This window comes from Falco naumanni, chromosome 5 (genome assembly GCF_017639655.2).
Source record: "Falco naumanni isolate bFalNau1 chromosome 5, bFalNau1.pat, whole genome shotgun sequence".
In the NCBI taxonomy this organism is placed as follows: domain Eukaryota; kingdom Metazoa; phylum Chordata; class Aves; order Falconiformes; family Falconidae; genus Falco; species Falco naumanni.
Genome location: NC_054058.1, coordinates 30032474 through 30059089, shown reverse-complemented (window position 1 = coordinate 30059089; position 26616 = coordinate 30032474). Strand labels below are relative to the sequence as shown.

General features: G+C 39.2%; 1 protein-coding gene across 1 annotated transcript in view; it reads left to right on the top strand.

Moving 5' to 3' along the window:
- Positions 1–274: 274 nt before the first annotated feature.
- Positions 275–26616, top strand: part of GNPTAB (N-acetylglucosamine-1-phosphate transferase subunits alpha and beta) — a 45850-nt gene continuing 19508 nt past the window's right edge. Inside the window, exons 1-10 of the mRNA XM_040596819.1 lie at positions 275–464; positions 5303–5388; positions 10888–11007; positions 12931–12972; positions 13661–13866; positions 14538–14602; positions 14867–15001; positions 22381–22542; positions 24300–24479; positions 25537–25707. Of these exons, the coding sequence (XP_040452753.1) occupies positions 348–464; positions 5303–5388; positions 10888–11007; positions 12931–12972; positions 13661–13866; positions 14538–14602; positions 14867–15001; positions 22381–22542; positions 24300–24479; positions 25537–25707 (1284 nt within the window). The 5' untranslated portion in view covers positions 275–347. The remainder of the gene's footprint in view (positions 465–5302; positions 5389–10887; positions 11008–12930; positions 12973–13660; positions 13867–14537; positions 14603–14866; positions 15002–22380; positions 22543–24299; positions 24480–25536; positions 25708–26616) is intronic.

The following is a 26616-nucleotide window of genomic DNA, read 5'->3' as shown; positions in this document are numbered from 1 at the left end:
ACCCGTACGGCGCGGCCCCTGCTGCCTCGGTGTTTGGGCCCTTGGGAAGGCAGAAGGAAAACGGCGGAGAAGCGGGGGGCGGCAGAGGCCGGGACCCCGGCAGCCGTGAGGTGCGGGGCAGTGCTCCCGCCCGCAGCAAGCCCGCAGAGCGCGGCTCGGGGCGCCGCCTCGCCCTCCCCGAGGCCGCCGCTAGGTGGCGCCAGGTGTCGCGGCGGCGCTGCCGGAAGCGGGGCGGGCACTGGGGGCGGCGGGATCCGCCCGCCCGCCCCGGCGCACGGCAGCGCGGTGAGGGGCCGGGCCGGGCCGGGTCGGGCCGCGCCGGGCGAGGCGGCGGCCGCCGGCGGGCCATGCTGCTAAAGCTCCTGCAGCGCCAGACCTATACCTGCCTGTCGCACAGGTATGGGCCCTGTCTCTGCCTCGGGGGCCTCGTCCTCATGATCGTCTCCGCCCTGCAGTTCGGGGAGGTCAGTACGGCGCCGCGCCGGCGTGGCGTGGCTGCCCCCCTTCCCCTCCCTTCCTGCGGGCAGTGCCGGCCGGGCCGTGCGGAGCCGAGCGGTGCCGGCGGGGAGAGGCCTGTACGCGGGCGGCGCCCGCCGCAGTCCCGGCACGGCCCGCTGGGCGCGGGTGCCTTTCGGTTCGGGACTGTGTTTGCTCTCGGGAGCCGGGCGGTCGTCACGTCCCTGCGAGCAGCGGGCGCCTTCAGCGGGCGGCTGGGCGTGCGCGCTGGCCGTGGCTCTGTATTTCCAGCACGTAAAGGGAGAGGACGGCGCTGCTGCTCCCCTGGCGTCCCGGGCTGCGAGCCGCCCCGCGGGCCGCCGTGTCGGTGCGGTGCGTGGCGCTGGCCGCGGGGCTGCGGGACTGAGGGTCCGCACCTCCCCTCCCCTCCCGCGGGCCGGGCCGCCGTGCGGGAGCGCCCCCGGGGCAGCACTGCCGGGCCCTGGCGGGGTGTCCCCGGGGAGCCTGGCGGGGTGTCCCCGGGGAGCCTGGCGGGGTGTCCCCGGGGAGCCTGGCGGGGTGTCCCCGGGGAGCCTGGCGGGGTGTCCCCGGGGAGCCGCGGCAAACCTGCCAGCTCCAGCAGCTGGCGGCCTGTTTTGGGGCAAGTTTTTCCCGCTTCCCCCATCAGGTGATTAGTTACCGGTGTATTTTGGGTTTATTTGACTTTAAAAGCCCGTGCTGGGTGTAACCTTCCCTTCAAATGGGAACCGGGAGTGACAAAATCTTTCTCCATCCGAATTTAAAGAGTTAAATGTAGCCTCTCCAAGCTGCCTTCAGCTCAGCGGGGTCTGTGACATTGCTCGCTGCTTATTACTCAGTTTGCCTGCTGTTTTTTAAATGATGCAATATAACTTCTAATTTATATATATATGATTTTATGCAAGTGCATAGTATATTTTAAAGTTTCATTTCAGATTACCCTATCTGTTTTGGAAATCATCGACTAAAGCATTTGTAGGGGGAAAAAAAACTCCAATTGTTCTTCAGTGTGGTGTTTGGAAATATAGCAAGTATTCAGGGACTTACAGTATTTTTGTCAGTGTAAAAGGGTGGCATGTGTTAAATGCAAACAGACAGGAATTTCCTGATTCCTAAACTTCCTTGGTTTTTCTCTCTCCTTTGTTTTCTTCTCTCTTTTATTTTGATGGGCTTTCAGATACAGAAAAAAATGAAGAGCCATAAAGATTATTATCTGAAGCTCTTGAGTGTAGCACGGTCAAAACTTTTATTTTGTGTATCTGTACCTCTTTTTGAAGTACTTCATCCCTGCTGTCTTATTATAGGGTTCACAAGTTCCTGAAACACTTGATAAGCCATAAGCAAATTCATAGTGTAGTACTTTTAAGCACCTGTTTGTACAATTCTCAACTTGGATTGTACCTCTTGGTGCTGTGAAACTGAGTGTAGTTTTGCATTTCTTCAGAATGACAACTTTAGGATTTCTTAGAAACTTCTTAAAAAACGCTTTGGTAGTTGTCCAAGTTATGGCTGATTTTGCAGAGAATCAGTGAAAATCAGTGCTCAGAATTACTTTCCTACCAAATCTTAGTTTGCTACTTCTAGCCCTTTTAGAGCTACTTTTAGAACTATTTGGAAAGCTTAGATACTATTTAGACAGTAAGCAAAGATCTGGCAGATTCCTGTAGGAGTAAGCTTTCAAAATGATATGTTGAGAAAAAAGAAAAGTGACCAGCAATGTTTTTTAAAAAACAAAGATGCCAAACACTAGCAAAACGCCCACCCTTTCTGGTATGACCGTACAGAAACCTAGAATAACTTTTTTTTTTCTTCTTTTTCTCTACAGTGGTCATGAGTGTTCTTGGTAAGCTATGTTTGTGTGCATCTTGCTTTTTACTTTAAATCATAAAAGTGATGTGTTTTGGTAAACGGTGGTAGTTTAAGGCTTTAGGAGAGCCTAGGCTTCTGAGAGCAAACACTTAGACCTTTTCTGACAACTGTAGTGGGAATGGAAATCACTTATCTTCTTCAGTACAAAGTCCATGAGGCAACAACTGTTAAAATACATCACTGTTCTGAGAATGAAGCCAAGAAATCTTTCTAGTAATTACTAGCTCAAACATTTTTAACAATCTGTGGGGAACTGTCAAGCAATAAAAAGCAGCGTGGTGCAATGCTTATCAGACCCTAGTGTTGGAGCAGCGTTTGCAGTTCTGCTTTTCCCCCTACCCCTAGAGCCAGCTTTTTTGTCCTGGTAGGCAAAACTAGATCTGCTTGCTTAGATTCATACTAATATCAATATTAATGGTGGTGTAAAAATGGATGGCTAGGGGAAATAATTTGGGACTGATAATGGTGTCCTCACAGCCTCAAGCTGAAAATTAGCTTGATTTCAAGAAAAAAATCTTGAGCTTACTGAAATAACAGTGCATTAAGCATGATTCAGGAATATTTCTGCAAAAATGTGTAGGGTAGCCTGATTTAAGCTAATGCTGTAACCTAGCTGTAAGATGAGCTTTAAGTTTTGGGACGGTTTGGTTGTACCTGTTAGCCCTTCTTGGCTGTCCTTCCGTAGGTTGCTCAGCTTGGTGCAGTGTTTTATAACTGGAATATGCCAGAGCCTCTGTTATCACCCGTCTGATACAGTATCTCTTAATAGAGGGTGTCTCTCCCTCTTTTTTTTTTTTTTATGTTGTTCGCTTTGTGGTTTTATAGTATCAGTATGCAAACTTGAAAAGCAAAGAGGCCTCCAGGCATTATTGCAACACAAGTAAGGTGACAGGAGGGAACAGTTACAGGAAAAAAAAATATCAGGTGGGAAGAGCTTAATGTTTTTTCTAAATGAGTTTCTCAAGTTGTCTGTCCTCAATCTTTTTGATTATAGATGCACAAAGGCAAAAAGCCAAGGCTTGAACAGTTAGCCTTTTTCTTCTGGAAAATCATATTATTTGTATAATAAATTACATTCTTACTCAAATACTTCTGTATTTCTTCTAGAAGCAGATCAGTCAGTGTATATCAATTCATCATTATCAGTAGTAGCAGATGTTTCACTATGTGCTGTATTAAATTAGTGTATTTGCAGAAGGATGTAATGATTTATGCAAGAAAAAGTGTAATAGTATGTTTTTAAGACACTTTCTGACTTGGGTATTTAAGGGAGGAGATTTTATGCTCACCTGGGACATTGTGTCCTTTGTGTAAGGGGAATGAACTTGCACAGATGTGATCTTGGTTACAAAGAGACCGTTTGTAGCTTTGGCAGGAACTGTGTGTGTGCATGGGCTTGTCACTTAGCCACATGATGGGGCTTCCCTGCTCTCTAGAAGGCTTTAATTTGCTTTAGTGGGCATGAGAGAAGAGATGTGTATCTTCTTAAAAGGGACGGAGGTAGTCTTTATGCTATAGTTTCGAATGCTGTTTCAGAGAAATGGTATATTTCAGTGTTCCTGTAATACAAGAAATAAGCAATAAAAATTTAAATCTAGGAAGAGTGGTGTAAAGTAAGTACTAGTCTTCCCTGATATTTTTTTCCCCTCTCCAGTACGTAGAAATACATACTTCTCGAGGTAAAATAAGTCACTACGCCTTCATCTCTAAATCTCTCAGCACAAGATAAGGTTGGACTTTCACTGTAAAAGATAGCATAGCAATTTTATCTCAGAGTAGAACCTAAATGTCTTATATTATTTTTATCTCAAATTACTTACGCTTTTTTGCTGTATCGAAGCATATTAAGCATTTTTAGTGTTGAAAAGTCTGGGGTTTTTTTTTATTTAGAGCCATGATGCCAGATACTTTGTTATTAATGGAAACATAACTGTGTGCCTTTGTTTTGTGTATGTATATATATGTACAATTAAGAATGGGAACAGAATGTAAAGTTGCAGCTTTCCATAGGAAGAACTGGCTTAAGATTGATTTGCTGTCTAGTTAATCTGTGTAAATGCCTGGGAATGGGGACAGCTGGCAAAGGGCATTTAAGTGGCCCACAGTTTGATGTTTTAGCGAAGCAGCCTTGATGGCTGGATAAAGATTGGGAAGGCAACCCTCCCTTCAGCTGAGTGTTCCCACCATTTCTCACCAGCTCCAACAAGCACGTAGAGGAAGGTCAAGTGCTCTGGTTTTTGAAGGTTCATCTTTCTGTTGGTCTCGCTTCGTGACTTGGCTCACTGCAGGGCTGGGCGAACTGTCAAGCTAAAGGGGGGTGGCAGAAATGCAGGGGGGTGGAAGGGAGACTGCAGAAATGCTATGCTGTTGGGTTAATCTGTGTGCAACGTAAGACTTCATCTGTATTGGGAAAGAGCTATTGTGTTTAAATTTATGGCTGGTTCAATTTGCATAATTTGATATGGCCTGTCTGTTTGCAAAGCTCAGATTTCAGAGGTGTATACACTTTAATATACCCTGTATGAGAACAGAAAAGAAGACAAGCAAAATTATGTGGGGTGGGGTAGGGATTTCCTGCTTGTATTGAAGTATATTTATTTTAGGTATCAGTTTTGGGAAAACATTCCTGAATTTTTATAGCCTAAGAGGTGAGGGGGAGGTAACCTAAATGAATAGTAGCTTAAGATGTGTGTCCGTAAAACATGAAATCCTTTCTTGCAGATAAAAAAAAAAAAAAAGTTTAAACCAAGTGCACTCTTTAAGTTGTGGGTCTGGTTGCTGGCTCAGTGTAATAACAGTTTAGATTAAGATCTGGTCAGTTGTGCATTAATGCATAGATCAATTTGAATGAAATTGATTGTGATTACACATTTCAAAAGGAGAGTTGTAGGTGTCTGATTTTAGAGAGTGGTGATGTCAAGTGTTGGTTTTTTATTTTTCTCTTTTTTTTTCTTTGCAGGTTGTCTTGGAATGGAGTAGAGACCAGTATCATGTTATGTTTGATTCATACAGAGACAACGTTGCTGGCAAATCATTTCAGAATCGGTGAGCTTTATTTGCAGTCAACAGAATTGCACACTTTACTCTTCAATGGATTTTCAAATATTCAAATCAAATATTTTAGATGGAGTAATGTACCGTTGAGTAGGACCTTATTTGTATGGGCTGTAAATCTGAAGCAAATTTTGAAGTTAGTGGTTTTAAAATTGTAAGTTAGTGCTTAATATCTCAGCTTGGAAGGTGTTTGGCATTTGGAAGCTCTAGTCATACCACAGTTTACATTTGAAATGCATTTAATTCATCCTGTCTCTAATAAAACATCAAAATGGTGATAATGTTAACAATAAAGGGAGGACATGACATGTTTTCCATATTAAGATAGGAAAATATAAATAGCGTTCCTGTGGGCTTAAAATTCCAACTGTCAATGTTTTGAAAAGTTTTTTTTTTTATTTACCTTACACTTTCTGTGACATCTCATGAGGGGCATTTAGTAGAGAAGTCACAAAGCTATTAAGAAGCTTTTTAAAGCTGAATGCATGGGAGGTAACTCACAGCAAGTTGGAAACCAAGTCTGAGGGGTCATATGTTTCAGTTGTGTTAGCTGCTACCTGTGGTTTCAATGTTTGTGTCTGAATAGTCATGGGGTCTGTTGCTCAGGAAGTCAGTGGATTGTGAAGTGGTAGGTGGAAGAAGCTACTAAGGAGATATCATCTGACTCTTACATGTTGATATGCTTGATGGAAAAAAAACCCTGACACTGAAAGCAGATGTTTAATCTGCCTTGAGGTTTGTGGAATCACGGGACAGAAGAAGTTATAAGATCAGTTTGTCATGCTTTAGCTGGTCTGAGATAACTCTATAATACATTGCATGGTGTTAGTGAATCCTGTATACTTTATACTCATCTCTTACCCCCCTCCTCCATTTTCCAAAGGATGATATATGAGCCGTATCACTTTGCTTCTCATCTGGATGATTACCTTAATGTTTACATGTTTGTCAGTACTGAAGTGAAAGCATGCTAGTTTGTTCCTGTCAGTACTAAAATGCCTGACTTTGTGATAAAGGACAGTGCTTTTATAAAATGATTGAGTTTGTCCAAAACAAAATCAAAAATGTTACTGTTGTGATGTTTTCTTACTTTCATTTTGGTGTGTAAAGCACTCCTTAGCTGTGAATTGCAAGCAAAACATCTAGTGCCTGGAGAGGAACTGCTGGCTGCCTGAGCAAAAGCTTGAGATTTTCATAATGGGTGCTTAAGTTATTCCAGTTCACCCACACACCTTTAATACTGGTATGCTGGGCATGGCAGGGAGGTTTGTTTTGATGTTTGTGTGCAGATACCAACTTCCCATAAAAATTCATACTAACAAAGAGTCTTTGTGGAGATATACTTTTAGGCATCTGTTAACTTTTAGAAGTCCTTTGTCAGGGTGTTTTATTGTTGTCAAGTTTTTTTGTATTATTGCCGAGTTTGTTTTTATTATAAAATTTCACAAATGCAGTAAGGGACCCCGTTTTGAAGTATGCACTGTACTAGTGGTAGTTTGATGGAGTTTTGAGGCTGGCATTGATGCAATGTTTAGGTCATGTGGTTTGTACATAAACTGAGGATTCTGGACTTCCAGTTTTGATCCTAGCTTATCTGTTGATTTTAATAAATTCTTATTTTAGTGTTAGAGAAAAATAATCAAAATTGGAGAACAGGAAGCTTGTTGGTTTGGAAATTAAGCAGATCCACTGCTTAGTGGACAGTAAAATCTGTGTGGTCTTTAGGAAATATTAATGGACCTTCAACTGAATTAGTGTTATCTTCTAGGAGCTTTGCAAGAAAACATCTCTGTCCTTGTCAAACAGTTGTGTTATAAACTTTTATAAAGAAAACAGTGTAACATGTAGACAAATTTGTGCATGTGGGCAAGCTCCGTATGATTATAAACTCAAAAAGCTGTTCTTCCCGAGTAACATAAAACCAATGAAGTTGCTAACATCATTAGTTACACCATTTAAATGTTGTTCTCTGCTAGACCAAGGAAGACTTCTTGTTTTGGCTCATTTATCAACTGGTTTGGTTTGCTTTTCCTTCCTGTTCATGTCCTTTGGCAGCCCAGCTGTTGCACTTTCTAGGTAGTCATGTCAGCTGCTAAACTTCCTACTTAACATTGCCCAGACGCTTACACAGCTTGTGACAGTGGCGTAGAGATTCCAGGGCTTTTTACTGAGCTACTTCATTCAAACCCATTTTTGAAGACTTAGTTTTGTTATGAAAATGAAACAACAACAAAAAAGAGGAGAGAAGGAAACTAAATAATGAAGTTGCAGGCATGAGTGTCTTGAAAGAGAACTGTATTTCATTACTCTCCACCAGCAAATTCTGCATTTTGGCAAGTGCTGAAGTGTAATTTTGCTATTGCAGGACGTGGCCTGATCATATTTAAAACTCCAAAATCTATATGGAAACAAAATGTGAAGGAACAGTCCTTAGCTTTTCAAATGTACAGACTGATTTCAGTACAGTACAGCAAGTGGGAGCCATTTATTGTTGAGCAGAGTGAGGCAGGAGAGACAAGATGCACCAGTTAGGAGCCAAGAGGTCCTGAAGCCAAAATAGCAATGGAATAGCTGAGTTGCCATTGATGGGTAATTACAGAGATTTAGGAGAGCAGAGAAGTTTACAGTGGGGAGCTTAAGGCCATAATGGACTTACACTTGTTTGTAAAGAGGCCCAGCAAGGTTGGAGATCACCGTATGGTAGCTTGGGAGAGATCCAGAGGCTGCTGTACTCCTTCAGCAACAGTGGATACTGAGGCAATGAGACTTTCTCTTCTAGCAACAATCTGTGAGCATGGCTGTCACATGTAAACAAAGGCCACAGGTATGGAAAATGCTTCCCAGCAGGTGCATAGAAAAGGCAGCACGTGACAGGTCTCCTGTCCTGTATGGGAGAGCTGGTGGCTTTGTCTTTGTCTTCAAGCAGGATCCTGTTGATTTTTATTTTTTTTAGGTCTGCAAGTAAAAAATGGGTACCTTTTTGAAAGAGGAAAATGTAAAGGAGTATCCAAAATAAGCCTTGACGTGTTGTCTGGGGGTCCCCAAAGTCTGTGTTTGCTGATATTAAAAGCAGTAGCAAATGGGGAAATTGATGATTTTCTGTAGAAAGGAGTTAGCATAATTCATATTTAGGCAGATCATCTTGGGTTTAGTCTGTTTGTCAGAGTGGTATTTGTGATGAAGACCAAATGTATAAATCCACATGAAGGAGAAGTGCAGCTACAGAATTTGAGGGAGAAAGTTTTTGATCTTTTCTGACCTTGAACTATTTGCAAAAGACTCTGCATATGAAAAATAGCATTTGAGAGCAATAAAGCAGAAGTGGCTCTCTTGTTCCTTTTTAGTTTTAAAGCAAAATGCCAATATGTGCATTTCAAAATATAAATTCTTAATACTTTTGAAGAAGCCATGAAACCAACTAGAAAGCTTTGGCAAAGACCAAAGAGGTGAAATCTTAACAGTGTTACTGATCCTAATTGGGAACAACAAATTAATTTGTGTATGATATCTGGTTTTATTACTATGTTTGATAACCACTACTTTCTCAAACTATGTTGTAAAAATGCATTAAGAAAATTTATCTGAGTATTTGGGTAAATTTTAAGCAATTATGCTAGTGGATCTGCAAACAGTTCGCTTGCTTTAGATGTCTTTTTCACTAGTCTCTATTGCCACTGGTAATGAAGGATGAGCTTGCTGTGCCTGGGTTAGTTCAGAGACATAACCTGCATCTGACCAAAAATGCCTTTTCTCTCTGGAGTTTATTAGCATTGGCTGTATGTGGTGTCATTTCAATGCTAAAAATTAAGTGTAGCAGATTACATAGTTATATGTGTTACTGCATAGAAACACACTTTTAGCAAATGATAAATTGGGGAGAGGCTTCATAGAAGTAAAAATTGCCTCATACCTTAGAAGGAGTTGGAGTAGGGGTTTTGGGTGGGGTTTTTTTTTGACATTTTATGTTCTTCACTGAAGCCTGGGTAAACTCTGCACTTTGCCCAGAAGTCTTGAGTGTTGAGCATTTTTGAAATTTGCTGACTTGTCAGGTGCTTCCACCTAAAACACTGTTGTCCTAGCTGTAGCATTCAAGGGACTGTCAATCCAATAATTTAACAGATCACAACAAAAGTAGAAAAGGTCTAAGAGCTCCTGCATTGAATTTCTACTCTGTGGAGGACTTCTTAGTTCAAAACATGCCTTGAGTTGCACCTGTTAATGAACCAGAAGCTAGTGCATGTCAGAGGCAAGAGAGATGTTCTGGGTGGTGCTGGGGAGGGCAGCGCTGCTTCTTAGATGGTCAAACTGTCTCAGAATGACCTACCATTATCCTCTGAAGTGTCATAGCTCAGTTGGGAGTAGCGATTGAGTAAAAAATGTTCCTGAATATTGTGCTGTGACCAGCTACTGGCTGCCCTTTTAGCAAATTTTGTAGTTCAGTTATTGAATCTCAGCTGGTAGGAAATGGAGCTCAGTGGAAGTTGTCTGCATGGCATATTGTGCAAAGGAAGGTGGAGGAGATACTCCGGGTCTTTAAATGCTTTTTGAAGGAATGCAGGGGGTGGGTAGGGAACACCTTTCCTTAGAAACCTCATTGTGTGACCCTGTGTATCTATCATAGCGTTATAGAAGTGCTAAGTGCTTGCTAGGCCATCTTCAGCTCAGGAAAGCATTGAGTAGTTGACACGGGAACTTTTGAAAATAATATTTGGGGAATCTTCCTGTCGTCTGGGAATGAGAGGTTCACCTGTGGCAGCAACCTGGAGTATTTGTTGAAACAAAACTGTGGGCCATGTACAGAAGATTATCATAAATAATTAGAAGAAAGGTACTCCAAAACTTTTCGTTCTTCTGCCTTAGATATGCTAGAAAATGCATAACTGTCCGGAAGCAGCCCCAGGATATTAAATTGTGTCAAGAACGAATTTGACTGCTGTGTCTAGAGTGTTAATATATGTACCCTACTTAGGTTGTTGGTTTATGAAATGCCCTGTTGCTAATATCTAAGAGGCATTCCTAGGATAGAGAGTTGGTCCTGCTGAGGCCTTATTAGCTCTGTGCAATTAAATAACAGCAAGTATGATTTAAGTCTTTATACTTTGTGCTGTCCTGTCAAATGTAGTTAGTGAATTAAGGATGTGCCTGGATGCTGGTACTGGTTTATGGAATATTTTATGGGCTCAAAGGAGTTGGATTATAGGCTAATGAAAGTGAAATTTAGAGCATAAAGTTCTGAACTGAGTTACTGAACTGTTATAGCCACTTTAGGTCCTTTTTGGTTTTATGTCTGTCCTGTTTTGTCAAAGGCTTGTGTAAAATTAAGAGATGATATATATATATATATATAGCTAAAGAGAGACTTGCTTTGTCTAGTTCACAGCCCAGACACCAAGTATTTCTTTGTTAGACATAAATCTCTATTGTAGGATGCCACAAACACCTGTAATGTAATATTAAACAGCTCATGTAGCTTTCATTTGAATTGTGTAGGCTTTGTTTACCCATGCCGATTGATGTAGTATACACCTGGGTGAATGGCACAGATGTTGAACTGATCAAAGAATTGCAACAGGTCAGAGAACAGATGGAGGAAGAACAGAAAATAATGAGGTAATAATCTTATGTATTTTTTTCCCTTTAACCAACAACAGCAATCTAATGCAGTACAGCCCTCCTAGTTTTCTTCCCATGTTACTCAACATGAAAATTCAAAGCATTTTTTTCTCACTTCTCTGATTATTTGAAAAACCTTGTTTCAATTCTACATTTAGCTATGAAACACCATCAAATCAGAAAAGTGTTTGACATTTGAAGCATAATAATTTGAAGTAACTAAGGCTGTCCTGTCTTTTAATTTGCAAAATGCCATGCAGAAAACTGTTCTCTGTGTATTTAATTTTGTATTGTATTTCTGTAACTTGGTTTGTAAATAATAATAAAACCATATCTCAAATGTATAACCTCTCTTCACCCACCCCCTATTTCTTTTTATAATGGGCCTAATAAAATCTTGACCATATGTTTTTTAGAGGCTTCTTTTTAAAGTTAGATTTGTGGTCTCCCAAACACCGAAACTGAGAAAGAGGAAAAAAATTTATTCATGTTATAAAGGTATGAGTCAGCCTTCTAAGGAAAGACATGTATTGCTGCATTTGATGTTATAGATTGTGCTACAGTTCTGCAAAACTGCTGATCCAAGGCTTCATATACGGGCTGCTGCAGATACCTTGGATTATGTCTTATAACTATTGCTTTAGTTCTTAATAAGCAGTTTTGTAGTCACATGATCTATTTTGGCCAGAAAATGTACTAGCTGGAAAAACAAGTCTGTATTTTAAGGGTTGTAATAATCTGAAATCCAGAAGTGAGCGGATTGATCTGATTCTTGGCATATTATGATTTGCAATTTGGGTACCACTGACAATGTGATGACAACTGAAATTCTGTATCTTTGTTTTGCTACCTAAACAATGAAAGTATTAGTAGAACTTTAAACCCATTAAGTTTAGACATCTTAAACATGGACATGATCTGTGCTCTGAAAAGCTTTCAAATTGATACTAATCTTTTCCTAGAAGTTTGTATAGCAAATGTTAGTGGGTTTAGCTTTGTCATCATTCGTGCTATGGTTCCCATTTTATAAAGTGAAAAACACATATATCTTTTTTCCATAAGTGATTTGGAAAGTCAATTATCAAGCTTACAAGCAAGACTCATGTCCATGCCATGTTCATTACCTACAGGGGCACCTGTTCTCTCCCTTATAGATGATTTTTTTTCATGTACTTTGAAAATGTTTAGCACTGTTACGTTAGCTGTTTCATGGGATCAAGATAACTGCAGAAGACAAAGGTGTCAACTTTTGTTCTCTGCTATTGAGTGTGTATTTTGTGTTGCATAGCAAAGCTTAGTAAGTTGTAACTTTCTCCTTGAATAATGCCTGGATTGAGCTAGTCGTGGATCTAGATGCTTTATTCTTCAGTGGGAGAGAGTAGCTTGATGGATGGTGGTTCTTTTTGTTGGTGTGTGTAGAAGGGTGCCCTTCTGATATTATTTTGATTATTATTTAGCATCAGCACTGCGCTACCTTTATATTAATCCTCATTAGCTTCTACACGTACATGGCAAATGCATGATAGACCTTATCGGAATATTTGTTAGGCAAAACAATCAAGTCAGTGTAGTTTCATGTCACTTCTTCCTGGTTTCCTACCAGGGTTTTCAGTGTCAACATCAGTTTCATTAAGTAATCTAATAATAACCTCTGAAAATCCTGTTAGCAAAGAGTCCTGCTACCACAGCTGTCAACACAACCAAGAATTTCTGAGCTCTGCTGCGTGAGGGTAAGTGAAGGGCACGTGTGTCAGCCTGTGCTTGCCTTGGCAAGGCCAGTGGCAAGACCTTGGCAGTTTTATAACTGGGTTATTGGTGCTTTCACAGCATGTCCCTGACTCAATTATCAGTCTGAAATTAGTCTAAATTCCTTTCTGTCAACTCAGTGTTATTTAATATAGTTGTTTTAATTTGTAACAGGGAAATCCTCGGAAAGAATGCAACAGAACCAACAAAGAGGAGGTGAGTTTTTGTCGGTTTGGATGTAAATTGGAATAAATTGTATCTTGCTCATTGTTACCTGAAAGCAGATGCTGGTTGGGGATGTTGTTTGGTTTTCTGTATGTCACTTCAAGAAAAGCTAACAGCATGATAATATATGTACTGAATAAAAGTAATGTTATTTTGACATATATGAATGAGCTTCTTAAAATGTGACAATTTCTGAAGTTCAGAAAGTGTATCCTTGCCAGTGGTTAGGCTTAGTTCCAGTTACGAGTGTGGATTTTTAATGCATATGTACCTGGAGTTTTATAATTCAAAAGCTTTTCAACATTGCTTTCACCTGCTGTTTGTGTACACAGTGGTGCAAGTAACTGTCTGTGGAGGGTGCAAGTCCCTTGTGGCTCTGCTGCCAGAAAGTGGCAGGGCCTGGTCTGTCCTGTTCCTCGTTTGGCTTGGTCATTCTGTTATTTAAGAGATCTTTAGAAGGTCTGTTCTGTGGGCAAACTTTGAAATCTTGGAAACTTTTTTTGGGGGGAAAAATAAAAAATGGAAGACAGGAATGAACTAAACTATAACAGCCAGATATGTACCTTCTGCAGCAAAATACATGTTCTCCTATAGAAAAAATTGATCAGATTTTACAAAAACATCTCAAAAACATTGATTTTTTACTAATGTTAAGTATACCTTTGGTATTTTGCTGTAGTGAGAAGCAACTGGAGTGTTTGCTGACATACTGCATCAAAGTGCCAATGCTTGTCCTGGATCCCGCACTGCCTACCAACATCACACTGAAAGACCTGCTGTCCATTCATCCTGCTTTAGAAGCTGCTAACAATATGTTCTTTATAGCAAAACCAAAAAATCCTTCTACCAATGTGACAGTAATTGTTTTTGATAGCCCTAAGGATGGTAAGAACCTATTTGTCAGATTCCAGCCAGTTTTCTAGAGGAAGCTTTTTAGTAAGCTTCTGTGAATTAGGGTTTTTTTTCCTCCAATACTGACTCTGCCACTAATTTTCTGTTTGACTTTGGCAAGTCATTCAGTGTCTCTTGCCCTCAGTCTGTTCCTTTAAATGATGACATTAATGATGCTGTTTGCTTACCTCCCAGACAACTGATTACAGATGATTAGAATTCCATGCTTTAAAAGACTATTGCAAAACAGGTTTGATATCTGAATATCTGTGTTGCAGTGATAATCTCAGAAGACTGAGGAAGATTAGTTTTAGAAATCCTCTTGTAATTGCTGTGAAGTCTAGTTTGAATATTGTGCAATAAGTTCTGCCCTTGTTCAAAGGACTGAAACAAAATTGTCCATGTGGTCAGGGTATGTAAGTAGGACCTTAGAGCAAGTATGGGCTTCTTACTTTGTTTGATATGTAGCACCTGACCACTACCACCCACCAGCCCAACTACTGGTGTTTGTTTTGCCTCCAAGAATTATTTACCACTTATAAAGACTACTCTTCGCACCATAAATATTCAGATTTTTTAATTTGGAAAAGTATATATTGGTTGCTAGAATATACAAAAGAAGTGACGTTCAGTTTTTGATTTGCAATGTATTTTATGTATTCTAGTGGAAGCTGCTCATTCTGGAATGTTAAAAGACAACAGCAAACATATAGTATGGAGGGGTTACTTGGTATGTACTTCTAAAACCTATTGCTTAGCTTTTGTATATGTTAAATTTTTAGTACATTTTTTAGAGAGTGTTTCTGTGGTTTTTTTCTACAACTCACATGTAGTAAGAATTGAAAGCTTTTATAATAACTAATTTCAACTTTGAAGTTTGGGTTAAGTGACAAAATAGACACTGTTAAATCTGTCACCTGATGAAGGATTGACAGATAAATGTGAATTATTGCAGGTTTTAAAAGGTCTTTATACCCTGCTTTCTTGTTTTTAGACTACAGACAAAGAAGTTCCAGGTCTAGTATTAATGCAAGACTTGGCCTTCCTTAGTGGATTTCCAGCTACATTCAAAGAAACAAATCAGCTACGAACAAAACTACCGGAGAGCCTGGCCTCTAAAGTAAAACTGGTAAGGGTCTGGAGGAAAGAGTAATTGTCTTGTTGTATTGGTCTTTTGGAATGGTTCATATACGGGATCTCACCCACCTAGGAGACTTAGGATGTTTCTAATAGTAATCTGGTTTTCTGTTTGACTCTGTTTTCTTGAGTTGTGAAGAGTAGTAAATGGTGACTCAAGTAGTTGCCTTCAAAAGACCAGTTGTCCGTTCTGTGACTGCAAGATACATTAGGCATTAGATTTGCTAGCCTGTAACTGATAAAAAGTACTAGCCTTATCAGTTTCTCTGAGCCATTTGCTACAGGCTGTTGTCTGGCTGAAGCATACCCTATAACTGGCTTGTTTAATGCAACAGAATATTGTTTATGTAGCTTCTTAGCTTTTTTCATCCCTCTTTGCTTTTAGAAGAATTATCTTAATAGTAACAACACTGAATAGTAACACTGAATAGTAACAACAGCTGAATGCTGTATTTCTCTATGCCAAGTACTCTGTATGGTCTTGAGCAAGTTGCACTTGAACTTACCCACCTGCAAGGCAACAGTAGATCACAACTTCTGTGACTGTGGCATCTATTAACATTTTGTGCCTTCTATTCTTCCCTGCTGTTTTGGCATCTTTTTCTGTTACAGATAGGTAGATGTTTCAAAAGTTTGTGAAAATTATTGGCTTATGTATTGGAGAGAGATGTGATTGGTGGTGTGTGAAAGGGGCTGAGGCCAGGGCGTTTGTAGAGGACAAGTAGTTAGCAGGGATAAAAGGATGTCAGTCCCTTGGCAGTCTGGCTTTGTTAGTCTGATGCCCATTTGTAGGATGTGCTAATTCACTTCATGGTTCGTCCTTGGTGCTAGAATGAGCTGACTTCCTTTCCTTGTCACTTTGTTTGGTAGGCTGGGTTAACAAATCTTGTATTCTGCTATTGCAAAAAAGATACTGTCTGACACCTTTCATAGGCTGGTCTCCATCTTAATACAAGCTGAATTTCACCTTTCTTGTCTTAGCTTGTGTTAACAAGCTGTCTTAGTCTTACTCAGGATAGAAACCCTGAGAAGTAAATACTGAAACTGCTTAATAGACCTCTTATACAGTTATTTAAGCTCAAATAGCTCTTTGCTTTTGCTTTGTTTACATCTCTACATCATTCATAGAGAGTTACTATGGCTTTTCCTAGCCTTTATTTTACTAATTAATCAGGCAGTGCTCCTCCCACAGCACTAGCTCTCCGTTCCTCTCATTTTTCTGACAGCCCTTCCCTGTGACTTCCATTGTGGATTTGTCTGCCTTCATCATGATTGACTGGAATTTTTTACAGGATTTTAAATGAGGCATCACTAGAACTTTTTACACAGTGAAAAATATGTAGTATGGAGCTAACCCAAGGCTGCAGACTGTCAGAGACTTGCTGTGTGCTAGATTATGCTCATTGCAAACAGTGCTGCCACCGTTCCTATGTAATCTCTTCCTTCCATTGCTGTGTATTGGAGCTGTTCATAAAAATTCTCTCTTGCTATTGTGAATGTGTCACTAGTTTGGGTGAGTGATGGCAGATGCACACTGCTGTGGCCAAGGCATCCTTCCTTCTCTCTCTTAGTGGCACATTTGGTTAAATAGCAATGGATATTCATATGGTCAGTCTGCCAGTCTCCACTTGTTTTCTGTGCTATGGGTGTTTTTAAAATTTCTTTAAATGGTGTTCACTCTATAGAAATAAGATTGTTATCCAACAGGAGGAGGTACTTTGCTATATGAGATGTTAGGTTCTTATTTCAACGTTCCTCAGGCAAACTTGTTAATTAAATGCTTTCTGTGTTTGAGCCATCTGAAGAATTGTCTTTTTGTGCAGGTTCATCCATTTGGGTTTGGAGCCTTTTCTAGTTCCTCACCACAGCTTAAGTTACAGGTTCCTGGTAGTTTTAATATATTTGACTTAATGGGGCTGAAGAGCTCAGAATACCTTTGACTTCAATTACCATCTCTTTTTATTTGTTAAACTTGTCCTTCAACATTCAAAAATTTAGTAACAAATGTTCCTTAATTATATTTTTTTCTGTTTCGATTTGAAATCAATTAGCTTATGTTTTCTTGACCTAGGGTTATTTTCTAGGAGCAGCTCTTCTGTAATGTTCTCATTAATTACCAAGTTGGTATCTGAAATAACATTGCCTCTATCGCTTCAGATTATTATTTGATGGAAAAGAAATCTGTCTGCTTCAGGTTCCGGGAATATATTGGAGCACCCTCCAAGGCAATGTTTGTTCTCTGGTCGATCATCATAGACATAAGCTCTCATAGTAATATAGTACTGAGGAATGTACCGCCCTCAAATATTACTTGGAATTTCATTCTCTGTCCCTTGGCATGTTGCTTTGTGGTCTTTTTCCAAAATGAGTTCTTTTATCCATAGTACCCTACTTTTTTTTTTATTATTATTTTTAAAGTTCTGGTGTCTTGGGCATTAACACTTGGTGTTCCTTTGTCAGAGTAACTTCTATGCGTCTTTCTTGGACACTTCATTATCCTTTGTCCTTGATATTTAATCAACTTCTTTCCTTCCGTCTGATGTCTGGTGTCATGGCTAGTAGAACATACATTTAGTGTAAGAATATATGTTGTTGTGGGTTTGATTTTCTGTTTTGTTTTTTTTTTTTCTTGTACCCCATCTCTCCCCAGGTACTTTGTAACTTCATTAGTTATTTTGCTAATTGCGTTATCTGGCTATTGTTCAAATCAGTATTGATGCTTTTTCTTCTTAATACTTACTCCTGTGTAGATTTTTGCTTCCAACACTTGAGAAGTTCATGATTCTCTCCAGGATTTCTGCTGTAAATCTGTCAAGCATAGACCTTACTCTTAAGTGGGCCTGTGTCTCTTGTGCTATCCTCCCATCTTTTATGGACACCTTAGAGGAATGAAATACTTGGATTTTTTGTAATTACTTTTGAGCCATCTGGTGTTTTTTTATTATCTTGTGGTGACTTGTGGAGCAATTCTGCCTGGACCTTAATTTTTTGATTGCATTTAATTTTTTTTCCTGTTTCATTGGATGATCCCTTTCATCATCATTTTTCTATTCCGGTCGGATCTCCTAGCAGTATTAGTCCAACAAAAAACAAGATGGATGGATTCTTTCTGTGTTTCAGTTCTGCTTCTCATTAGCAGCTGGCTAATCTGTTGTCTGTATCCAAGCTGCTTGCTAGCTTTAACTTTTTAACAAATCTCAAAGCCTTTTCTAAGATCCTAGGTCAGAATCAGGTATCCGTTCAGTGAATGTTATAGGTAGGCAGTTATAAACATAAGCAAGTGTGGTTTTCGCTGGAGAGAGAGATGCTGGGTTAGTGCTACAGTTAAGTAGAAGAAGGGTTGGTTGTTTACAGTCTCTGCCGAAAGTTGCAGTCATTCCTCTGCTGTTATCACTTCTGGAATCAAAGGTCTGAAGTGCTGCGAGATGCTGGGTGGAGAGGAAGAACGTTGCACCTGAGTTTAGGCTAGACTTGTGTCTCATAGCTGCCTCCTGATGCTTAATTGGTTTCTGCATGCTCTAGGTGAGAAAGGGAGGAGTGTAGCTGTTGGTGCGTTTGTGTTGAATGTTGATAATACTGCTTTAATTGGATTGCTTTAGTTTGTTTGCAATCCCTCCTCAATCCAAAAGGACCAAAAATTGCTCTGACATCTGGGCCAGATGTTTCTTCAGCTGAAATATCTGAGAAAAGCAGCCAAGCTCAACTAGAGTGGGTTAAATTGTGAAGATTTACTATAAAAGGAATCAATTTCTAGGGTCAATTAGGTAGGTTATGGTCTACTGAATTTTTGTTCTTATGGCCTGCATTGTAATCTAATGATATGGACGTTTATTTCCAGACAAAAGGTAGGCAGTGGTGTGTCTGCTGATCCCATTTGTTGTTATACATTGTGTGACTATGACAGATGTGTTTGACAATTGTATTTGGCTGCTTTTTGTTTTCCATGCTTTGTTAACCGTGCATTAGCAAGCCGCTAGATGGAGGTGTTACTCTGGTTGTGCAGCTCTCTGCTGCTAAGCCTTATTTCTTCAAAGGCTGTTAAGATGTTACATTGCATCTATACGTGAAGAACTGATTACACACACACACACCCTTTTCCTCGCTACCCCCATTTCTAAAGAAACCTATTATTGTTAAGCCTAAAAGAGACACTTGTGACTTAAAAAACAGATAGTGATGTGAAGGATTAAAAGGGCAAGGGGATTGGATTTCTTTGATTTTGTTTTTTTGAGGCTGTCATGCTAACGCTTTTTCACTGAAGTAGTAGACAGTAGTGAAAATTTTTGGAGAAGGGTGACTTTCCTTTCAAGATTTAATATCCTGATTGGTTCAAGGAAAACTGAGAGCTTGCAGATCTCCTTTCTTTGCAAAATATTTCCTCTTTAATCTGCATGCACACACATACATATATATACGGACAAGTTATGTTGGAAACTAAGGACTGTAATGTGTCTTAATGACCTTGTGTTACCAGTGGAAGAAAACCTATATAGAAACCTGCAGGCACAGTGATGCTGGGCATTTGCTTTCCTCACTGCCTTGAGGGTGGGGGATCTGGGATTTTTACTGCTGCTCTTGTCGGTGTTGAAGGGGCAGATAGGTGGCTTCAGGAGCTAGTGTCATATATGTTCACACAGTTGTAATAAGCTTTGTATAAAAAACCCCATAAGGCGCTGCATTGGTTTTAGCTCTGTGGTGATCCTCCTACTGTGTTACCTTATAAAGAGAATTTGATAAATTTATAGACAACAACCTTTCATATTTGAAAAGTTTTTTTGTAACTCTTTAACACAACACATGCCCCCTCTCTTCCCTTGCTCTGTGGGTATATGAGTTTTCCCAGTATCCATACTGGAGCATGAAAAAAGGAGCATATTATTCCCTTAACAAGTCAGCTTTGGCCATTAAGAAGATAAAGCATAATAATGTAAAGACTGGTTATGGGTCGAAGCCCCACCTCAGGAAAAAATCTGCTCTTGAGGCCTTTTATCTTGAGAACATGGAAATGACAGTGTTTACTTCTGCATGGGGTGTCTTAGCCCATCTGGCCTGCTTCCTAGTCTAGTAAGTCTAAGCCCTGCCAAACATACTGGCTCCAAAGGAGAACCTGTTAAAGTTTTTTGTTTTAAAGTTGCCTGGTGGGGAGAATGCAGTTTTCCTGTCTTGTTTTCAAGTGTGTGATATAAATGTGCATGGGTGGTGGTCTGGGTATGTGCCTGCACGGTGTCTTTTCAGCCTGCTTGTGTCAAAAGCAGAGGCTTGCCTGATCATGCTGACTCTGTGCATCTACCTGCTTGTTTTTCTGTTCTGATTTCACAGTACCTTTTGGATCTGCTGAACTGTTTTGTCAGCATGAAAATATTCTTTAGATAATATTTCAAGGGAATGGGCTATTGCATGCGTCTCCACTGAGAGAGAGTTAATACCTGTGTGACATAAGAAAATCTGCCAGGAGTGAATTCCATTTTGAATATACCAGCAACAAAATATTTAGAGCAGAGCTTGCAATTTAGTATAATCTAGTTAGTTATGTCACCAGATAACTTCACTGAAATCTAACTTTGTTGATAGTTCTGCTTGTGAAAAGACCTTTTTCTTGAAAAAGGTATTGGTGGAAAAAAATTGATGTAATAAAAATGTGTTCAGTGCAGGGATTGTCTTAACTCCAATGCTGAGCAGTGGAGTACATTTTTTCCACTGTTTTTTGTTTGTGCTTGGTCTGTTACGTGTTTGAAAACCTGAAGTATATATGCTGTGTTAGTGGGGGAAAAGGGGAAGCGTTTGTAATAAACACAGGCACCTATTTTCTTGAGGTGATGGAAACAAGTTAAAGAGAAACTAAATGTTTAAGAATGCTAGTGGTTTTGGTTTTTTATAAGTATGTTTTAAGTAACAGATTCTAAGAGACTGTGTGACACTGTTGTATTCCTAAATAAAGGACATACCCCCTGATGGCAGCTTTGCAATCTGTAGCATTTTGATATCGATATTTTTGGAGGTTGCTTGCTGCAGTCCGTAACTATACCTCAGCCATTTAGCTACTGAAGCCATCCTTTCCACCCGTAGGTTCAGATGATTCCCTGGAAGGTCTGAGATTTATCAGATTTTTCTGATGGCAGGCCTCGTAAGTCAGATTGAAAGATCTCAAATAGCGTATGACTCAAAGCATCAACAGCTTTAAAATGTCACAAGTGGGACAGCTGGTCTTGCTAAGGGAAGGGGTGGTAACTCAGGGACAAATGTTGTTTTAAAATGAGCAGAAAGGGTCAGATTTAATAAAAAATACAGAAATAAAATCACTTAAGGGTATTGTAAAATAAATTGTGGGTTTGCAGGGTTTGAACGTGACAGTATTCAAATTCTGTTAACTTAAAAATTGCATTTACAGATCTTATGCCACTAAAACTCTGGTAGATGTGCTTATTTGTCTTAGGTTGCATGAAGGAGCAAAACTTAAGCACAGCATGTAATATTGTTAGTGATTAGGTGCATTTATTCTCAGTCTGACTGTTGAATGTATGCACTTCGAGAACCAAGGTGTGGTTCTGCTTTTCGTTTTTGTGTCTGCTTATGCTACTTCATAGAGTAAACATAGAATATTATTGATTATGTTGTTTCTAGTGAAACATTTTGGTTCCCTGTAATTTGTAAGCTATACTAGCTGTTAAAGAGGGCATGTAGCCTCTTCTTATTCTGTGCATTATGAAATCTGATCTACAGACTTACTAGGGGCAGGAGATAAAAACGGCAAACAGATCAAACGGTCCACAACTAAGAAATGACCTTAACAGCATATTGGCAACCATCATTAAGGACTTGGAGACCCACATGGATTAGTCTGAAGCCCTTTGTATCTCAGATTTCTGAGCTCTAGGTTGATCTGTAAACCATTCTGAAAATCTCATGCTTCTGACAGCAATGATGAATCTGTGGCCTTAATTTTCTGAGAAGAGTGTTGCTTGATTAAGATGGGGGACAAAAAATATCATTCTTTCAGTCATATAAAGTTGTAATAAAATACAAATTTTGTTATTTGGGGTGGGAGGGAATGGATGAGGACTTACTCTTCACTTCAGAAACATTTATAACATGGACAACTTTACTGTTGCTGGTATTGCTGATGTAAAGAGAAATTTTATTTGGAAAGTGAAAACTAAGCATCTAGAAATGTTCTGTATTTTTAAGTGTTTTTCATTTCACATTTCACTACCTGGTTTTGTGTTCTTACAAAATTGTAGTTCTTTAAAAACAGTGTTTACCGGTCAATCTTATTAGTAACTCTAGAAAGAAATATACAACAAAAAGATAGAAATGTCAAAGGAAGAGTGCTGCTGTGGGTGCATGCCGGAAATTATTTCTCTGCTTGTATAGTTGCAGCTCTATTCAGAAGCCAGCGTGGCTCTCTTGCAACTGAATAACCGTAGGAGTTTCCAAGAACTGAGCAAGCAAGCAAAGAAGAACATGACTATAGATGGAAAAGAACTGATGCTTAATCCTGCTTATTTACTGTGGGACCTCAGCTCTGTCAGTCAGGTAGGTAAATTCTGTTACGGCATGTAAAGGTTGTAGTATTTAAAAACTGCAAGTAGAGGCTAACTAGTCAGTGACAAGGAACAAGGGATTTCTTCCAAAAGCTTGGAAGTGTTAAGAATCCAGGATTTATTACATTGTAAGAAAACATCACAAGAACACTGTCAAATTCTGAGGTTAAGGAGGAAGACGGATCAAACACTGTGACATTTAATTGAAATTTTAATGTTCTCCACTAACTGAAAAATTTTCCCCTCTGCACATGTTCTGATAGTTGTGTGCAGTCAAGTCCTGAAAGGCTTAACTCATGCTGGCAGATAAGCAAACTTCTTGTGTGAAGGAGACAGAGGGATTTATTAACAAACATGTTTATCTCCTTATCAATATGTTTCTTCAGCATTTTTTGCTTTGCAGAGTCATATATGTTGAGAGTAAATGCTAATCACTTCTAAAAAATTTTGAAGGCCTGAAATACAGACATCTGTAAGGAAAGGAGGTTTACTTTCAGTGTTTTTGATACAAGCAAGGATATTTGGTTTAGCCACAGAAAACAGAATAACAAAGCATCTGTTTCAAGATAAGATCTTATAATATCTTGGGGTTTTTTCTCTTGCAGGAATTTAGTTTTATATTAAATGTCAAGTAGCATGGGTAAAGTAAATGTGCCTGCTCCAGTAAAACTTGCAATCTGTCTTTGTATCCTGTGAACCTAGCTTTTGGGGAACTTTTCCTTTTTAATACAATCCCTGAACTCAAACTTTATACTTCGGCATGTTGAAATTATGTGTTATTTTGTAAATGGGTACCTAGCTAATGGATGCTGGTGTTGCTGTAATGTTTTCAGTTGTTATGTTTTTGAGAACGTGTAAGCTGTGTTACTGTACATATTAGAAAAGGTGACGACTTATTTACAGTGTGTAGAACCTGCAGTGAAAATGGTAATTGTTCAGTATTCACATTTTTCTAGTTTCCTGTTTGTTGGGCATGCTTCTTTTAGAAATGTTCCTTTTAGGCAGCCTTAATTCTTATTTTTCAGAAGAGGTCATCAAGTTCTTCTAAATGGGAAAAGAAACATACATTACAGTGTCATGTAACCTAATTTTGTTACTTAGCTGATGAGTTTCTAATTAAAACATTTTCTTTTTAACAAAAATATTTGGAACATTTAGCTATTTGGTAGTGAATATCAGGTTAAGTTTTGTTTGTTTTTTTTTTTTAATTTTCTCCTGCTTAAATTCTTCAAAATAAGAGCAGGGAATTATTGAAGAGCTGCTACATCATGACACTTCTGATGCATCTGTGTTAGGTGATATTTATGTGCGGCAGTGATGCAATGTACTTGGAAGGCCCCAGCCTATTAAAACTGAATTTCTGAAAGGCGATGTTACTGATTTTAAATGCATCTTGGCTTTTGGTCAAGATCAGGAAATAATTGAGACTAATAATCCAGGAAAACAGGAGGGTGTGTGTTTTCTGGGGTTCGTTCTTCAAGACTCGGGATCATACAAGGCGCTATCTTGCCGTGTGGTCAGAGACGTCCTAGTGATACTGTGTGGTCAACTACTGATGTCAGATATTTCAGAAGAATATGAATCTTTAGAAGAAAAATGGTACTTGTTCAATGTTCTTTTTGGTTTTGAATGTCTTAAGTCCTCAGATGCTTGTGCACCCATATGCTAAAGCATGCTCTTGTTGCCTAGCTGGATCAGAACTTGAATGTTCTATTTAAAAATCTAAGAAAGGGGTTTTTCTTTTTGTAGTCTAAACAGGATGAAGATATTTCTGCCAGCCGTTTTGAAGATAATGAAGAGCTGAGGTACTCGTTACGATCAATAGAGAGGCATGCCCCATGGGTACGACATATTTTCATTGTCACTAATGGGCAGATTCCTTCCTGGCTTAACCTGGATAATCCTCGGATAACCATAGTGACACATCAGGTAAAACCCAAAGAATCAAAAGCCAAACAGAAAACCGCACCAAAACACCCAAACAAACAAAAATACCAGCATGACTGTGCCACTAGTAAAGATTTTGTGTTTGTTTTGAAATGCAGTTGCCCCCTTTCAGCTAAAGGCTGTATTTATTTGGAATGTAGAAGTGAACCCCTCTTCCCTGTCTCATCCATGGTTTTATTAAACCTCAGTATATCTTCGCGTTTTTGCTAAGCAGTAACTAAATATATATCAAGTCTTCATTTAGTCCACTTTTCCAAATAGTGCGGCTTCAGCCATGTCTAGTTTCCTTATAACTATTTATAAAAAATCTGGGGAGAAGAAAATGTAATATGAATCCGTAAGCACTCTCTCAGGACCAGTAATAACCTAATAAGCTTGAGACAGGAGGGATTACAATTACTGGAACTAAAAAGATGGCTGCAAAAAAAAATAGCTATGCATTCTAAAAATCTTACTTTAAAAGAGAAAGAGAATCCTTCAAGCTTCCTGAATAAGTGAAACAAAAATATCCTAGTAGCTTCTTATAATGAATTCGGGAGTAATTTTGGTATCGTGACATGCCATAGGAGGCCTGAGCAACCTAAGTGGTAACAGGATACTAATTCAACTTCTGTTTCTGTCTGCTTGTGGAGTTACTTGAAAGAGATGGAAGAATCCTGACTTTTTGAATGCTGGAACAGGTTCAACTTATTTGAAATTTTGTGTGGCCTGTACTGCATGAGAAGTATAAATGTGTGTTCACTGGGCCTGATCCAGTACCCAGTGAAAGAGGAGCTTGTGTCCTTGCATTGAACCAGGTGCAGTTTCTTAGTTAAGCACCAGACATGTAAATGTTTTTGTGTGAGGAAGATGAGGTAGCAAGGTTTCCTTTTTCACTAAAATATTTTCACTCTTTTTCTTTCATATCTCTCCTTTCTCTCCATGTTCTTGATTTTTTTTTTTTTTTTTTTTTGTGCCTGACCTTCTATGTTTTGGGGGATTTTTCATTTATTTTTGCCTTCTAAAACTGTTTGGGGTTGTTGGGGCTTTTTTCTTCTAGGAAATATTTCAGAATGTGAGTCACTTACCCACCTTCAGTTCACCAGCTATTGAAAGTCACATTCATCGTATCAGTGGCCTCTCTCAGAAGTTTATCTATCTCAATGATGATGTTATGTTTGGGAAGGATGTTTGGCCTGATGATTTTTACAGTCACTCTAAAGGTCAAAAGGTAAGCCATTATGAAAGGATTTTTTGCCAAAAGTAGATGTGAAACTTTTCTATGCTAATATAATAAAAATCAAATAAATATATATTGAAAGGAAGAGCAAATATAAGCTTTCCTTTTGGTCCCCACTCCCCCTTCTACCTCTAAAGGTTCATTATTCTTAACTAGACAATAGTTAGTGAAGATGCAGGGTGGGAAGGGATCAGTCTTTTTTGGCGTGTATGCTATGTTGATGTTTGGGTTGCAGATTTGCTTTTTTTTCCACATTCACTTTACAGGTTTCTGGTCTTACAATGGTTTCTCTGTCAGGCTTCATGCTTTAGTTTGTGTCATTCTCTAATTCTCCTGCTTTCTGCTGCAGCACTCGGTAAGACTGATGTGGTGTTTGGCAGCTGTCAGTCTTCCCTCCGTTGTAAATTTTTTTTTTGTTTTGTACGGAATATTCAAAACAAAATAGAATCAATTCTTCTATGTGAATACTGAGGTCACACGACATTCAAACTGGTCTAATGTTTACATTTACCATTAATTGCTTCTTTTCCAGACAACAATAATATCTTTGCCTAATCTATATATAATCATATACATAATTTACTAAAAGATACATTGTTGCATGTTCATGAACATCAATTAATTTAGTCCTTCAACAGATCTATTATCAACAGCTGGGTTTAAGCAAGGAGAGCAGGACGAGGAAATTGTTAGCAATAGTCATGCATAAAGATTCTGAATGCCAGCATAGTTTTCATCCATGATCTTGATCAACAAGAGTGACATGGAGGAAATAAGATTTATTAATAACAAGACGCTAGAGACTACTGAATTAAACAATTCACACATGCAGATGTGCACACACACAGGAGGGTTGTACAAAATTAGTTTACACTACCTTAAAATTACTGTTTTGGTACT